The following is a 15,782-nucleotide window of genomic DNA, read 5'->3' as shown; positions in this document are numbered from 1 at the left end:
TTCTCCTAACTCTTCTAGTGTTCTCCTAACTCTTCTAGTGTTCTCCTAACTCTTCTAGTGTTCTCCTAACTCTTCTAGTGTTCTCCTAATTCTTCTAGGATTCTCCTAGTTTTTCTGCAGGCATACAGTGTAGCAATTGTGTTATTGACTATACGTTTGTTTATCCCATGTGTAACTCTGTTTTGCTTTATCTTGGCCAGGCCGCAGTTGTAAATGAGAACTTTTTCTCAACTAGCCTACCTGGTTAAATAAAGGTGAAATAACATTTGAAGAATTGCTCTGGTACAGTACACAGTGCAATTGACCTTTTGTACGTTCAGAACACTGTTGTGGCTTAGCGTCGTACCGCAACTAGGTATTTATTTAACAATTCTAACTTTTACTTTCATGTCTACAAATGCCTAGTTGTGGAAATGGGAACACCCTGGATAAAAACAGGTTTGTATTGTTCGTAGAGATTCTGCCTTTGTTGACAAGAAAAGTTTGGCTTGTAAAACCCTAAGGTTTAGAGTTGGTTGATTTTCCGGATTGACTGACCTTCATGTCTTGTAAAGTAATGATGGACTGTCGTATCTCTTTGCTTATTTGAGCTGTTCTTGCCATAATATGGACCATCTTCTGTATACCACCCCTACCTTGTCACAACACTAATGATTGGTTCAAACACATTAAGAAGAAAATAAATTCCACAAATTAACTTAACAAGGCACACCTGTTAATTGAAATGTATTCCAGGTGACTACCTCATGAAGCTGGTTTAGAGAATTCCAAGAGTGTGCAAAGCTGTCATCAAGGCTAAGGGTGGCTACTTTTAAAGAATCTAAAATATATTTTGATTTGTTTAACACTTTTTTGGTTACTACAAGGATTCCATATGTGTTATTTCATAGTGTTGATGTCTTCACTTTTATTCTACAATGTAGAAAACAGTACAAATGAAGAAAAACCCTTGAATGAGTAGGTGTGTCCAAACATTCGACTGGTACTGTACTTCAAAATACACAATATACAAATATCTTTAAAATCCTAAATATTCTTAAAACGTGACAACATTCGATCGAAAATATTTTGGGGGGTATTATTTAGGTTTATAACACCACAGCAGATGAATCTGATGCGTAAGCTAAAATGGATGCCAGACAGCGTTCTCTACTACATGGTTTCCCAACCCTCTCCTCGCCCCCCAGACGTTTCACATTTTTGTTATAACCCTGAACTGGCACACCTGATTCAAATAGTCAACACCCAAAACGAGTTCCTGTAAAACTGCAGGCCTTAACACTGAGAAAGTGTAATGGCATCAGCTCCTAACAAAGTCTTAATTTAGCTCTGAATAGTGTGGACCCTATAGTCTGGAAAAGTGTTAAATTGAACACTCAGAGTTGATTCAACGCTGAAGAATTTGCTGTGAACATCCCTACTGGATTCCACTGTCTCTGTGAATGAACTGAAGCTCTAGGACTTTAACTCAATGAATGTCATTAAAGCTGTTAAAGAAGCCAAGACGACAGAATAGGATAAATCATTCAGTACAGTACAAGCATACAGTACATTGACAAACAGTACATACACAACTGATTTATTACAAAACAGAAAAAGTGTCTCCACGTCTCTCTTTCACTGCCCCCACTCTCCCAGAATCTATACTTCCATCACATTAATGGATCTTCTTCTACCCGTCTTAAGAGGGCAGGGAATCAGGGACGGAGGAATCACAGAGGGATTTCCCAAGCTACATCAGCACTGGCAGCGGGAAGCCCCAGGCACGCCACGTTTCCTGAACTCCTCCATCTTCTCTTCCTCCACCTCAGTCCCGTCCCGCCCTCCACCTCTGTCCCGTCCTGCCCTCCACCTTCCTCAGCAAGTACAGGTCTGTGGACTCCCTTATTACGGAGCTCACCTTGTATTGAAAAGGAGATGAGATACCATTACCTTAGCTTGAAGAACATCTTTAATGGGACCAAATAGGTTTATGTTACACAGAGCATTATGGGTACTGTAGTTAATCATGCTACCCACCTCATCACCAGGAAGTCTGGGCAGGAGGTCTCCAGGGAGACCCCAGTGATGTTCCAAAAGCCCCTCATGTCTAACTGAAAGGTGCTGTTGCCGGGTATATACATTACTTACACCAGCCGCCATGCCGGTTCCGGTTCTGGTGTTGGTAGCAGATGTAAACTCCATGGTGACTGTCTTATCTCTGTGGTTATTATTAGTTTTCATACAGCAGCCACAAAAACAATAGAAACAATCACAATATAAAAAAACAATAAAAAAACAATTACAATGAATAATGGGGAATGACAAGTAAAATGCAATGTAATCCAAAATGGCACCCTATTCCCTATATAAAGCTTTAAATTAGACCACGGACAAAAGCAGTGCTCTACATACAGGGAAGAGGGTGCCATGTAGGGAATAGGGTGCTACCTTGAGAGCCAACATGGTTGAGTAATACCAGAGGTGGCTCACACTGTCTGCGACGAGGGCCCATCTTCCCAAGAACTGCTGGTCTAGTCGTGGTGGATCCATGGGCTTAAGGAGGTCCTCACAGCCTAGAGCAGCAGCACGAGCTGATTGGCTCGAAGACAGGAAGCAGAGGAGAGCTGTGGCATATAGAGCGAACATGGCTTCAGTATCTAGGTTTCACTATATCTATACACCATATCTACAGTATATCTATCATATCTACAACATGTATCACTATATTTCTCTTGTATTTCTATATCAACAGTATGTCTATACTTCATTGATGTGTCTGTGTGTATAGAACACTGGTGCTGGGATAGAGGGGTCCAATCAAAGCTCTGCTGTCCTGCTATGGTGAAATGTTCTTCAAATGTCAGAAAGTTGCACAGTTATAGAGTGCCAGGAAAAGGACTCTTTTCTATGGCAAATTCCAGGATTGCAAAAATAAAAAAGCTTTTTTTTAATGCTCATCTCATGTACAGTTGTGTGCTTATTCGAACCAGTGATATTTTGGTTACTGCCCCAATGCCCTTAACCACTAGGCTACCTGCTGCCCCATTTTTATATTCTCTCAATTAATACATTTCTTAGTAAGAGTTTTTTTCTACAGAAAAACAGTATTGCTTTGGTATAGTATACTTAAGTAATAAGGCACGAGAGGGGTGTGGTATTTGGCCAATATACCACGGCTAAAGGCTGTTCTTATGCACGAATCAACACGGAGTGCCTGGATACAGGCCATGATATATTGGCCACATACCACAAACCCCTGAGGTGTCTTATTGCTATTATAAACTGGTTACCAAGGAAACAAATGACTGGTTTTGTCATACCCGTGCTATACGGTCTGATATACCACAGCTATCAGACAATCAGCATCCAGGGCACAAACCACACAGTTTATAAAATACAATTGACCTTTGCTATGTTCAGAGCACTGGTGTGGCAAAAGCCTGTGTGGGAAAAAGTTGCCTGCATCCCAAATGGCACCCTAATGCCCAAGAGCCCTGGTCAAAGGTAGTGCCCAAGGGACCTGGTCAAGGGTAGTGCACTATGAAGGGAGCGGGGTGCCATTTGGGATGCACCGTTGTGTGTTGGACTCTTCCTGTCAAAGGTTACTCCATAATCTGTGTGTTTTAGCTTAGAATGGAGCAACACGGTAGTTTTTCATTGTCCAATGTTGACAAATGGTGAGACAGGAGACAGGACATCAAATAATATTTCACAAGTGTCAGTTTAATCACTAAACCATTATTGATTAGTTCAAAAGTATCCTGATGAAAGAAAGATATACATAAACCCCCACTCCCACTTGATTTCATGGTGGCTGTATACATGTCAGAGCACTGTTTGTATTCTATGGAAAATACACTGAGAAAATAAAATGCATAGAATTTAGATATAAAAACATACTTTCCCTTTAACAATTGATAATGGACCAAAATAAGATTCAGAAATGTTGACTCCAATGCTTCCCACAGTTGTGTCAAGTTGGTTGGACTTCCTTTGAGTGGTGGTCCTATCTTAATCCACACAGAAAGCTGTTGCAGTTCTTAACACTGAAACCGGTGCGCCTGACACCTGTTACCAAACCCTGTGCAAAGGCATTTCAATAGGTTGATTGCCCATTGACCCTCAATGGCACACATGCACAATCCATGTGCAAGTGGATTTAACAAGTGACATCAATAAGGGATCATAGCTTTCACCTGGTCAGTCTGTCATGGAAAGAGCAGGTGTTCCTAATGTTTTGTACAGTCAGTGACCTACTTTCAACCAGAGACCATAGACCCTGGTCAACAGTAGAGCACTTTGTTAGGACTAGGGTTTCATTTGTGACACATACCTACTGTACTGGGCATGTGGCCTTTCTGACACATACCTACTGTACTGGTCATGATTCAACCCTCAGGCCTTTCTGACACATACCTACTGTACTGGTCATGATTCAACCCTCAGGCCTTTCTGACACATACCTACTGTACTGGTCATGATTCAACCCTCAGGCCTTTCTGACACATACCTACTGTACTGGTCATGATTCAATCCTCAGGCCTTGCATTGGACAAAATAAGATAAGGGCCTTCGATAAGCATTTCCCTTGTAAAATAATTCACTAAAAACACACATAAGCGCCCCCCCAAACAGAATTCCTATCACAGCCTGCACAGTTCAGTTTAAAGCAGGTTCTGTGTGAATAGTAGGGTGGATACACAGATACAGCATAATGGATCAAGACTGGTCTTTCATTCTCAGTACCAGCCAACAGTAACACAGGCAAGGCTGACAGGGTTGTGTTCATCAGGGTTGTGTTCATCAGGGTTGTGTTCATCAGGGTTGTGTTCATCAAAATAAAAAAAACTGACTCGAACAGGGAGGGCCTACCTGGACCTGGTCCAATAAGAAAAACACTGGTTTTGAATTTTCATTTCAAAGCACTTCGCCCTACTGAACAAAACCCAGGTTCCTCTGGATGGGTAACTGAGCTATACCCTTAGGGAAGGAGATCCACAAGGCACTTCAGTAATAACACCATCTTACCACCCCCCATCATTCACAGTGTTAGAGGCAGACTCAAGTCCCTCTTGTAGTATTACACAGAGAAAGCATTGGAGAATTTGGTAGAGAGATAGAGAGCGAACGAAATGATTGATCACATGACAGAGCAGCACTGGCAGGTCTTGCGTTTGGGAGCCACATCGACCCCTCCCTCCGCCTCTCCCCTGGTAGCGGTCAGTGTCTCTGGGGTGGCTGGAGCCTGCTCCCCCAAGGCCAGGGTCTGGGCCTTGGATGGGAACAGCAGGGGCTCCTGCTCTGGCTCAGTCCGGGGCTCCACTAGGGACACCTCCAGGAACTGGCCCCCAGGGAGGATGGCTGATTCTGGGGCCACCGAGGCCTCCTCTTCCCCCTTGACTTCCACTTCAGTCTTCACTTCCACATCGCCCTCTGCCGGCTCGCCTGCAGCCTCTCCCTCTGCGTCGGGCCTGGGGGTGAGTAAGGTCTCAGAGTAGACGGGAACGGCAGCCACAACGCCATCAACTGGGGCCTGCAAGTCAGACACAGGAGCTTCCTCTACTGGCTGCGCCTCTTCCTCTCCACCACTGTTTCCCACACCCTCCATCTGTCTTTCTCCTAAATCTCCTATTACTGTGTCCATCTGTCCTTCTCCTAAATCTCCTATTACTGTGTCCATCTGTCCTTCTCCTAAATCTCCGGTTACTGTGTCCATCTGTCCTTCTCCTAAATCTCTAGTTACGGTGTCCATCTGTCCTTCTCCTAAACCTCTGGTTACTGTGTCTGCCTCTGTCTCAGTCTCTTTTGCTACTTCTGAGGACTCTTCAGGAGTTGTCTCTGGTTTCGTCTCCTCAATTCCTCCTTCCTCAGGAGATTCTGACCTCTGATTGGACGCGGCTGAGTCTACTTCCTGTTCCTGACCCGTAGAGGAAAGATCATTTGCCAGCTCGTCATTGATAATCACTCGCTCCGCTCGCATCATGATCAGTCCTCCTTCCTCGATTACCGGAGCCTCGCCTGGCTCCGCCTCCGTGAGCCCCAGGAACGTCATGGTAATGGCACCATCTTCAGGGACGACTGTCACTGGACCGTTGGTGCTGTTGTGCAGTCCGCCCTCCTCTGATGCATTGTGGGTAGCAGCTTGCCCCTCCCCCTCTCCTCTCCCATTGGTGAGGATCTCAGCTCGTTCCAATAGTGCTGCCTCAACTGTTCCTAAAACTGTGACAAGACAGACAGATTATAGTTAGGAAATGTTTCAATCATCCTCCCAGTCTTCTATCAGCAAGACCCTTGGCAAGGATGCACATTAATCTTACCAAGCTCTGGAAAGTCCAGCTAGAATAGTGAGCACGGAAGAAGCAGGAGAGTGGAACATTTGTAGAAACTTGGAGAAAGTTATGGAGAGTAAAGGAGAAAGACAAGAAAAGAGGCCAGCCAATGGGACGAGTGATATTAGAAATCCAAAAGAAGTGAAGAGAGAGCAGCTTCCAGAATCAACGCTGTTCTGGACTCATGACAGAAGGTCCTAATGATAGGAGTGACATTTCAGCACCAAGCCAAAGGCATGTTGCCCATCCCTGTGACCCTGAATCTAACCAACCAGAACATTTCCACTGACTTGGCTTGTGTTGTGTGCTCTTTGCCCCATAGAAATAGAATTACTAGACCCATCATGGTGCAGCCAAACAGCAGTGGTCTAAAGGAATTTTCCCGTTCTAGAAATTTTATTTCTATGCTTTCCCCTGATAACTTCACACATGAGATTCTTCATCAGCATCAATTTCTATGTATTCCATCTCATTCAAATGCATAGATACTGTATGCATGTATGAACTTCCACTGACGAATGAATACAACGTATGGCCTTTGTAATACAAATACCATCAAAGGCCAGTACAGTCTGTAGTGTCTTCTGGGACTAGAACCCATTTCAGTTGATTCAGAGTAAGGAGAGATGAAGGTGACATTGTTAACCCCTTACCGGATTCAGCCTCTACTTCTTCCTGTCCATTCTCCAAGATAACTGCTTGGTCTGCTTCTGTGAGAATATATGGAAATAAGACTCTTTTTAAAATCAGTGTTTATTAAGCCCACCATTCAACATTCAACTGTCCCGATTCTGTTCAAATCTATTGGGTTATTTACGATGTCTTTTTACCACACATCACATTCATTACCAACTCAAGCAGAAACAAATACGTATTATTTTATCTTTCAACAATTCAATTGATTGGGTCAAGTAATATCAAGCTAGTGGAACAACGACTGCTACCAGCGGTTGCCAACAGTAACCGGTGGTGACAGCTAGACAGTCGCTCATTCATTCAGAGACGGGTGACACCTACCTGCTGTAGCCTCCACCACCACCACTGCATTCTATTGGAGGAGACAGACAGGGGCGGGGTTAGACACTCCAACCACATGCCATTCTTTTATTCTTTTCAGTCTCAAGTTGTAACCGTGACCCTAGATGAGGAATGCCATTATAAAAGGGTAGATGAGCAATGTCGTTCACGCATTTTCAACCCACAAGAGGGAGCTAATGAGACTTTAGGGCCCACCATCCACCAGCGACTACTCAATACCTAATATCCCTACTTTAAAAAGGTAGACTCAGTGAAATGACGTTGCCACAAGCAGCACCGCAGATATTGAGATGAGTGAGATGCAAAGACTTCCCTCTCACACAGTATCTGCGCGTGTGTACGGGGTTCTCTCAGTTACAGCCTGGTAGCCAGGGCACCGAAACAGCATAGAAGTTGAGCCTCGCGCTTCAGCGCTCTTAGTTGTCACGGAAATTAACCCACTATGCCGTTTTACTTTCTGCTTCTACGTCAGATCACCGAGTCGACCTTTAAAAGAGGGTGGGAGGACACCCCCTTTATAACAAAAGCCCAGTGTTGAGGGTAGTCCCATCTCTGCCATGCCACAAAAACCCCCACTATCATACGAGTCAACCTTCACCGGTCTGCTCCTTGGCTATGAGACTAAACAACACGCACAGTGTGTGATTCCCGTCTCTACAACCTCTAAAATCAAAGGTTAGGAGAAGAAATACAAACAAAAGACTTGAAGAGGAGGAGAATTCTTTGTTGTAAAATACAAGGTCATTCTGAGGTAAACAGTCGCGGTTGCCTTGAGGTGGAGCGATTACACACGTCTAAGTGGTACATTGTTGATGCACGGAGGGCTTGGTCTTGGTAAAGCTCCTACTTCTGAACGAGAGGTGCTACATCAAAGCTGTATGAACGTATTATTATGGGAAAATGTATTATTCCTCCGAAAGGAGCCTCGTCGGTCAGGACTGGTGGGAAGAACGGACGTAATGATTGGGGCTGCTTGTTCTAGCATGTATTCTAGCTAGCCCATTCAATTGGTCTGCGTGCATCAGTGAGTGTTTGTGTGTGTTACTCACAGCTTGGCCATCCTAATTCTCTCTGTGTCTGTAGGTGTGTGTAGTGTCTGTAGGTGTGTGTAGGTGTGTGTAGGTGTCTGTAGGTGTCTGTAGGTGTGTGTAGGTGTGTGTAGGTGTCTGTAGGTGTGTGTAGGTGTGTGTAGGTGTCTGTAGGTGTGTGTAGGTGTGTGTAGGTGTGTGTAGGTGTGTGTAGGTGTGCACATTTTAGTGCCAGATGTCCTCACAAGAGTAGTAAACCAAGTGAGGCCAGTCCTGACTTGTAAAAAATATATTTTCGGCTTAGAATTAGAGTTTAGGGGAAAAATGTGAATCAATTGTTGGTACCCAAAAGGTCTTCACAAGTATAGTAAGACATAGTGTGTGTGTCACTCACAGCTCGGCCATCTTCCATCTGCTGCTCCAGTTTCTCCTCCTCCTCCGCTAACCGTTGACTCTCTGTCTGCAACCTGACACACACACAGACACACAGTTCTTTAGCGTTAGTTTCCAACCTCAGCCAGAACAAACCATTCACTTTTAACCTCACATTGATAAAAAGGTAGTGCTATAAGAAACTTACAATACATGCAAATACACTACGAGGTGCAGACTATAACCCCTACGAGGTGCAGAGACTATAACCCCTACGAGGTGCAGAGACTATAACCCCTACGAGGTGCAGAGACTATAACCCCTACGAGGTGCAGAGACTATAACCCCTACGAGGTGCAGAGACTATAACCACTACGAGGTGCAGACTATAACCCCTATAACCCCTACGAGGTGCAGAGACTATAACCCCTACGAGGTGCAGAGACTATAACCACTACGAGGTGTAGACTATAACCCCTACGAGGTGCAGAGACTATAACCCCTACGAGGTGCAGAGACTATAACCCCTACGAGGTGTAGACTATAACCCCTACGAGGTGCTATAACCCCTACGAGGTGCTATAACCCCTACGAGGTGCAGAGACTATAACCCCTACGAGGTGTAGAGACATAACCCCTACGAGGTGCAGAGACTATAACCCCTACGAGGTGCAGAGACTATAACCCCTACGAGGTGCAGAGACTATAACCCCTACGAGGTGCAGAGACTATAACCCCTACGAGGTGCAGAGACTATAACCACTACGAGGTGTAGAGACTATAACCCCTACGAGGTGCAAAGACTATAACCCCTACGAGGTGCAGAGACTATAACCCCTACGAGGTGCAGAGACTATAACCCCTACGAGGTGCAGAGACTATAACCCCTACGAGGTGTAGAGACTATAACCCCTACGAGGTGTAGACTATAACCCCTACGAGGTGCAGAGACTATAACCCCTACGAGGTGCAGAGACTATAACCCCTACGAGGTGCAGAGACTATAACCCCTACGAGGTGCAGAGACTATAACCACTACGAGGTGTAGAGACTATAACCCCTACGAGGTGCAGAGACTATAACCACTACGAGGTGCAGAGACTATAACCCCTACGAGGTGCAGAGACTATAACCCTACTACTATAACCTCTACGAGGTGCAGAGACTATAACCACTACGAGGTGCAGAGACTATAACCCCTACGAGGTGTAGAGACTATAACCTCTACGAGGTGCAGAGACTATAACCTCTACGAGGTGCAGAGACTATAACCACTACGAGGTGTAGAGACTATAACCCCTACGAGGTGCAGAGACTATAACCCCTACGAGGTGCAGACTATAACCTCTACGAGGTGCAGAGACTATAACCACTACGAGGTGTAGAGACTATAACCCCTACGAGGTGCAGACTATAACCTCTACGAGGTGCAGAGACTATAACCCCTACGAGGTGTAGAGACTATAACCACTACGAGGTGTAGAGACTATAACCCCTACGAGGTGTAGAGACTATAACCCCTACGAGGTGTAGACTATAACCCCTACGAGGTGCAGAGACTATAACCCCTACGAGGTGCAGAGACTATAACCCCTACGAGGTGCAGAGACTATAACCCCTACGAGGTGTAGAGACTATAACCCCTACGAGGTGTAGAGACTATAACCCCTACGAGGTGTAGAGACTATAACCCCTACGAGGTGTAGAGACTATAACCCCTACGAGGTGTAGAGACTATAACCCCTACGAGGTGCAGAGACTATAACCACTACGAGGTGCAGACTATAACCCCTACGAGGTGTAGAGACTATAACCCCTACGAGGTGTAGAGACTATAACCCCTACGAGGTGCAGAGACTATAACCCCTACGAGGTGCAGACTATAACCCCTACGAGGTGTAGACTATAACCCCTACGAGGTGTAGAGACGATAACCCCTACGAGGTATAGACTATAACCCCTACGAGGTGCACTATAACCCCTACGAGGTGTAGAGACTATAACCTCTACGAGGTGCAGAGACTATAACCCCTACGAGGTGCAGATACTATAACCCCTACGAGGTGTAGAGACTATAACCCCTACGAGGTGTAGACTATAACCCCTACGAGGTGTACTACGAGGTGTAGAGACTATAACCCCTACGAGGTGTAGAGACTATAACCACTACGAGGTGCAGAGACTATAACCCCTACGAGGTGTAGAGACTATAACCCCTACGAGGTGTAGAGACTATAACCCCTACGAGGTGCAGAGACTATAACCCCTACGAGAGGTGCAGAGACTATAACCCCTACGAGGTGCAGAGACTATAACCCCTACGAGGTGCAGAGACTATAACCCCTACGAGGTGCAGAGACTATAACCCCTACGAGGTGCAGAGACTATAACCCCTACGAGGTGCAGAGACTATAACCCCTACGAGGTGTAGAGACTATAACCCCTACGAGGTGCAGAGACTATAACCCCTACGAGGTGCAGAGACTATAACCCCTACGAGGTGCAGAGACTATAACCCCTACGAGGTGCAGAGACTATAACCCCTACGAGGTGCAGAGACTATAACCCCTACGAGGTGCAGAGACTATAACCCCTACGAGGTGCAGAGACTATAACCCCTACGAGGTGCAGAGACTATAACCCCTACGAGGTGCAGAGACTATAACCCCTACGAGGTGTAGAGACTATAACCACTACGAGGTGTACTACGAGGTGCAGAGACTATAACCCCTACGAGGTGCAGAGACTATAACCCAGAGACTACAAGCCCTACGAGGTGCAGAGACTACAAGCCCTACGAGGTGCATAACCCCTATGAGGTGCAGAGACTATAACCCCTACGAGGTGTAGAGACTATAACCCCTACGAGGTGCAGAGACTACAACCCCTACGAGGTGCAGAGACTATAACCACTAAGGTCAGAGGTGTGTGTATAATCTGAAGCTGGGATCTAACAAACAGCCACAACCCTAGACAGACAACATGGAGAGTATAGAATGTCTTAGAGAATAAGAGTCTTCATACAGCTACTGTGTAGACTATGAGGTGAGGCTGGCCTCCTACAAACACACTGCATGTACAGCACAACACAGATAGGAGTTGAGAGTATAGAAAGACCTAGAAAGAAAGTGTGGTGAGTATGGTATCTATGGTGTGAACCAAGCATCGAGAGCATCTAGTAAGTATCTATCCCTATACAGGTAACGTGGTGAGTATACAGACAGCCCTATACAGGTAATGTAGTGAGTATACAGGTAGCCCTATACAGGTAATGTAGTGAGTATACAGGTAGCCCTATACAGGTAATGTAGTGAGTATACAGGTAGCCCTATACAGGTAATATAGTGAGTATACAGGTAGCCCTATACAGGTAATGTAGTGAGTATACAGGTAGCCCTATACAGGTAATGTAGTGAGTATACAGGTAGCCCTATACAGGTAATGTAGTGAGTATACAGGTAGCGCTATACAGGTAATGTGGTGAGTATACAGGTAGCCCTATACAGGTAATGCAGTGGTATACAGGTAGTATACAGGTAATGCAGTGAGTATACAGGTAGCTATACAGGTAATGTAGTGAGTACACAGATAGTATACAGGTAGTGCTAGCCCTATACAGGTAATGTAGTGTGATAGCCCTATACAGGTAATGTGAGTATACAGGTATACAGGTAATGTGGTGAGTATACAGGTAGCCCTATACAGGTAATGTGGTGAGTATACAGGTAGCCCTATACAGGTAATGTAGTGAGTATACAGGTAGCCCTATACAGGTAATGTAGTGAGTATGGGGTATATAATAGGAGATTCCTACTTGTCTATGTGTTGCTCCATCTCCTGGGCCTGGGAGCCCCACAGCGGGGAACGAGGCTCTGAGGATGTGGGGGAAGAGGGGCCGTCCATCAGCCACTGGTCTCTAAGAGACTTCCTCTGGATGGAGAAAGAAAGCGCGAGAGAGGGAGGGAGGACACAGGGAGAGATTGAGGGAGGGAGGACACAAGAAGAGAGGGAGGGAGGAAGGACATATGGAGGGCACATGGAGAGAGGGAGGGAGGGAGGACACAGGGAGAGGGAGGACACAAGGAGAGAAAGAAAAGCATGTCAGTCAACATTGTCAACATCATAGGCATCATCCAAATCATGCACTCCTACTCAGACACAACATGAGCTGAATGCAACATGGCATTGTCTTTAAATCTGACAGGTTTGTCTTCATTCTCACACACTATTGTTATGGTGTCAGCCGGCGGTTGTGACCTTTAAACCTCCCCATCCAATCAGCTTAGGTCACATCTCTCTATTAGACCTCATTCCCCACTCCACTTCCTTTCAATAGCCGCTCAACAGGTGTCCCATCCCTTTAACACTTCAATAAAGCCCTCAGCAGGTGTCCCATCCCTTTAACACTCCAATAAAGCCCTCAACAGGTGTCCCATCCCTTTAACACTCCAATAAAGCCCTCAACAGGTGTCCCATTCCTTTAACACTTCAATAAAGCCCTCAACAGGTGCCCCATCCCTTTAACACTTCAATAAAGCCCTCAACAGGTGTCCCATCCCTTTAACACTCCAATAAAGCCCTCAACAGGTGTCCCATCCCATATCCCATACATTCGGACAGGAACACACTCCTTTCTGCCCCAAGTGTGCACTTGCTCACTTCACCTTATCGATTTAAGATTACTAGCCTATGCTTACACCAATCCAATGCTTTTAAATGCATGAGGGGGAGTGAATGAGTGTACGCTTTTGCGAGCAAGGTAACGAATTGGAACACAGGGTCTCTCCTATCCCACCACTCCCTTCCTATCCCACCACTCCTCTCCGCTGGCCCCCTCTCACCACCTCAGCTGAAGGTGAAATGCACAGCAGAGCACTGACAGGAAGTCTGCAGAGAGCACTTCCTTCCTGTTTCTGTAGCGGCACAGGTCCTCTCAGAGTGCCAAAATGTGTGTTTGCAGAACACCTCCCTCTAACCCAACAGGACTAATATGAAGTTCAATGAAATGTATTGTTTTCTCATTCTAAGAAATACCTAATCAAGAGGGCCAGAAGTTTGAGTGGAGGGGAAAACCCAGAAATTCAGATCAGTAAAAAGATGTGATGTGTCCGTACTCAAAAAGATGTCGCATAAACCTTATTATTTTATAATTAAATGTAGTATGTATTTTCACTGCATCAGGGATAGAGTACACAGACGTTTCGGCTTTACAGTGTGTAGGTACTGAAGAAGGCTGCAAAGACGAAACACCTGTGCACGCTATCCCTGACGCAGGGAAAATAGTCATCTATTATTGAAATACAGTAAGCTTTATGAGACATCTTTTTGAGCGCGGACACCCTCACAACTTTTTGCATAATTAAGAAATACCCATCGTCCTCCAAGAGTGGCTGAAAACAAAACAGTCCACCCCCTTCCCCCAGAGGACTAAAATCAGATCAGGTTACATGATTATAACAATTAGAAGGCTAAAGTACCTCTGTTGAACTGCGAGGCAGCAACTTTATAGGCTACTTTTTACACTACCTTCAGAGTATGCCGCTTCAATGAGTCTGTTCCCTTAATAGACAACCTCTTTAAAACGGTCCATTTAAATGCATTTCACTGAGTGGACTTTGCAGTTAGCATTGCGTGGCTTATTCTTCTTCATGTTAGGCCACTTTAATAGCCCTTTTAAAGCTGTGTCTGGGTCTAGAGACCACTTCTGGTGACAGCCATTGAGAGGTCAATACTACCTTTACCTCTGAGGAGTACAGAGCATGGTTTGTTCCTTCGGTAGTCGGTACAGTACAGTTGCAGACAAGGGGCGTTATTGTAGGCTAGAAGTTAGCCAACCAAAAACGGTGGTTTATGCAAGTTCGTTACAATTTAGCCTCATAAGGGTGGTTGGGGAAATCATTCTTGGAGGTGGATCCAGATAGCAGACTAAGGCAGACCAGTCACCTGAAACCAGTTTCTCATTGGGTGTACAAAAGCAAGGATTTGAGGAATGCGCCCCAGGGCAGTGGGAACGCCAATCTGGAAGTGGTGTGAAAACAATGGATCCGTCCAGTGCAGAGAGCAGAGCACGTAAACACACGCACACCATTCTAGTGAAGGAAGGCCAAACCTCCAAATTCTGGCAGGCCGTTTCAGGAAGGGTGTGTGTGTTCTCAAGTAGACTAGGAGTTGTGTGTTGCTTGGAATGGAGTTTGGTACTGAAGTAAGCCCCTTGCTAACAAGCTGGAATGAGTCCGTACAGAGTTTTGGCGGAACAACATTATGGCTGCATTCTACATTTGTGGGGAAAGAAAAATGAGTGTGGGGGTTCTGTCCAGCATCCACCACCATATTCACAGAGAGAGCCTGTGTGTCTGAGTGTATGTGGTCACTTTTCTGGCCAATTGACGTTACACTTCAGAATAAATAGTCCTACATTGTGAGAGGGGTGACGGGTCGGGGACAGTGAGAGGTGGTGACGGGCCGGGGACAGTGAGAGGTGGTGACGGGCCGGGGACAGTGAGAGGTGGTGACGGGCCGGGGACAGTGAGAGGGGTGACGGGCCGGGGACAGTGAGAGGGGTGACGGGCCGGGGAGAGTGAGAGGGGTGACGGGCCGGGGAGAGTGAGAGGGGTGACGGGCCGGGGAGAATGAGAGGGGTGACGGGCCGGGGAGAATGAGAGGGGTGACGGGCCGGGGAGAGTGAGAGGGGTGACGGGTCAGGGGACAGTGAGAGGGGTGACGGGCCGGGGACAGTGAGAGGGGTGACGGGTCAGGGGACAGTGAGAGGGTGATGGTCAGACCTTCAGAGTGTGTGTGTGTCACCTTGAGCTGCTGTAGCCTCAGCCGCTCCTCCTCCATCTCCCTCTTGGCCCTCTCCTGTTCCTCCTGCAGACGACGCTTCTCCTGAGAGAGAGGGGAGAGAGCGAGAGAGAGGGAGGAGAGAGCAAGAGAGAGGGAGAGAGAGGGAGAGAGAGGGAGAGAGAGGGGAGAGCAAGAGAGAGGGGAAGAGCAAGAGAGAGGGGAAGAGCAAGAGAGAGGGGGGAGAGCAAGA

The 15,782-nt window shown here is 46.2% G+C and overlaps 1 protein-coding gene across 1 annotated transcript; it reads right to left on the bottom strand.

The window, feature by feature from the left end:
- Positions 1–3,704: 3,704 nt before the first annotated feature.
- On the bottom strand, positions 3,705–15,634 carry LOC139401170 (paralemmin-3-like; the record flags this gene model as incomplete). Its single annotated transcript, XM_071145605.1, is given in 7 exon segments — positions 3,705–4,315; positions 4,352–6,201; positions 6,965–7,021; positions 7,329–7,359; positions 8,772–8,844; positions 12,564–12,679; positions 15,554–15,634. Coding segments are annotated over 6 exon segments (1,437 nt in total), but the record flags the coding sequence as incomplete, so codon positions are not given.
- Positions 15,635–15,782: the final 148 nt, after the last annotated feature.

This window comes from Oncorhynchus clarkii, unplaced genomic scaffold, assembly GCF_045791955.1.
Source record: "Oncorhynchus clarkii lewisi isolate Uvic-CL-2024 unplaced genomic scaffold, UVic_Ocla_1.0 unplaced_contig_14141_pilon_pilon, whole genome shotgun sequence".
In the NCBI taxonomy this organism is placed as follows: domain Eukaryota; kingdom Metazoa; phylum Chordata; class Actinopteri; order Salmoniformes; family Salmonidae; genus Oncorhynchus; species Oncorhynchus clarkii.
This window is presented reverse-complemented; position numbering and strand designations above follow the sequence as displayed.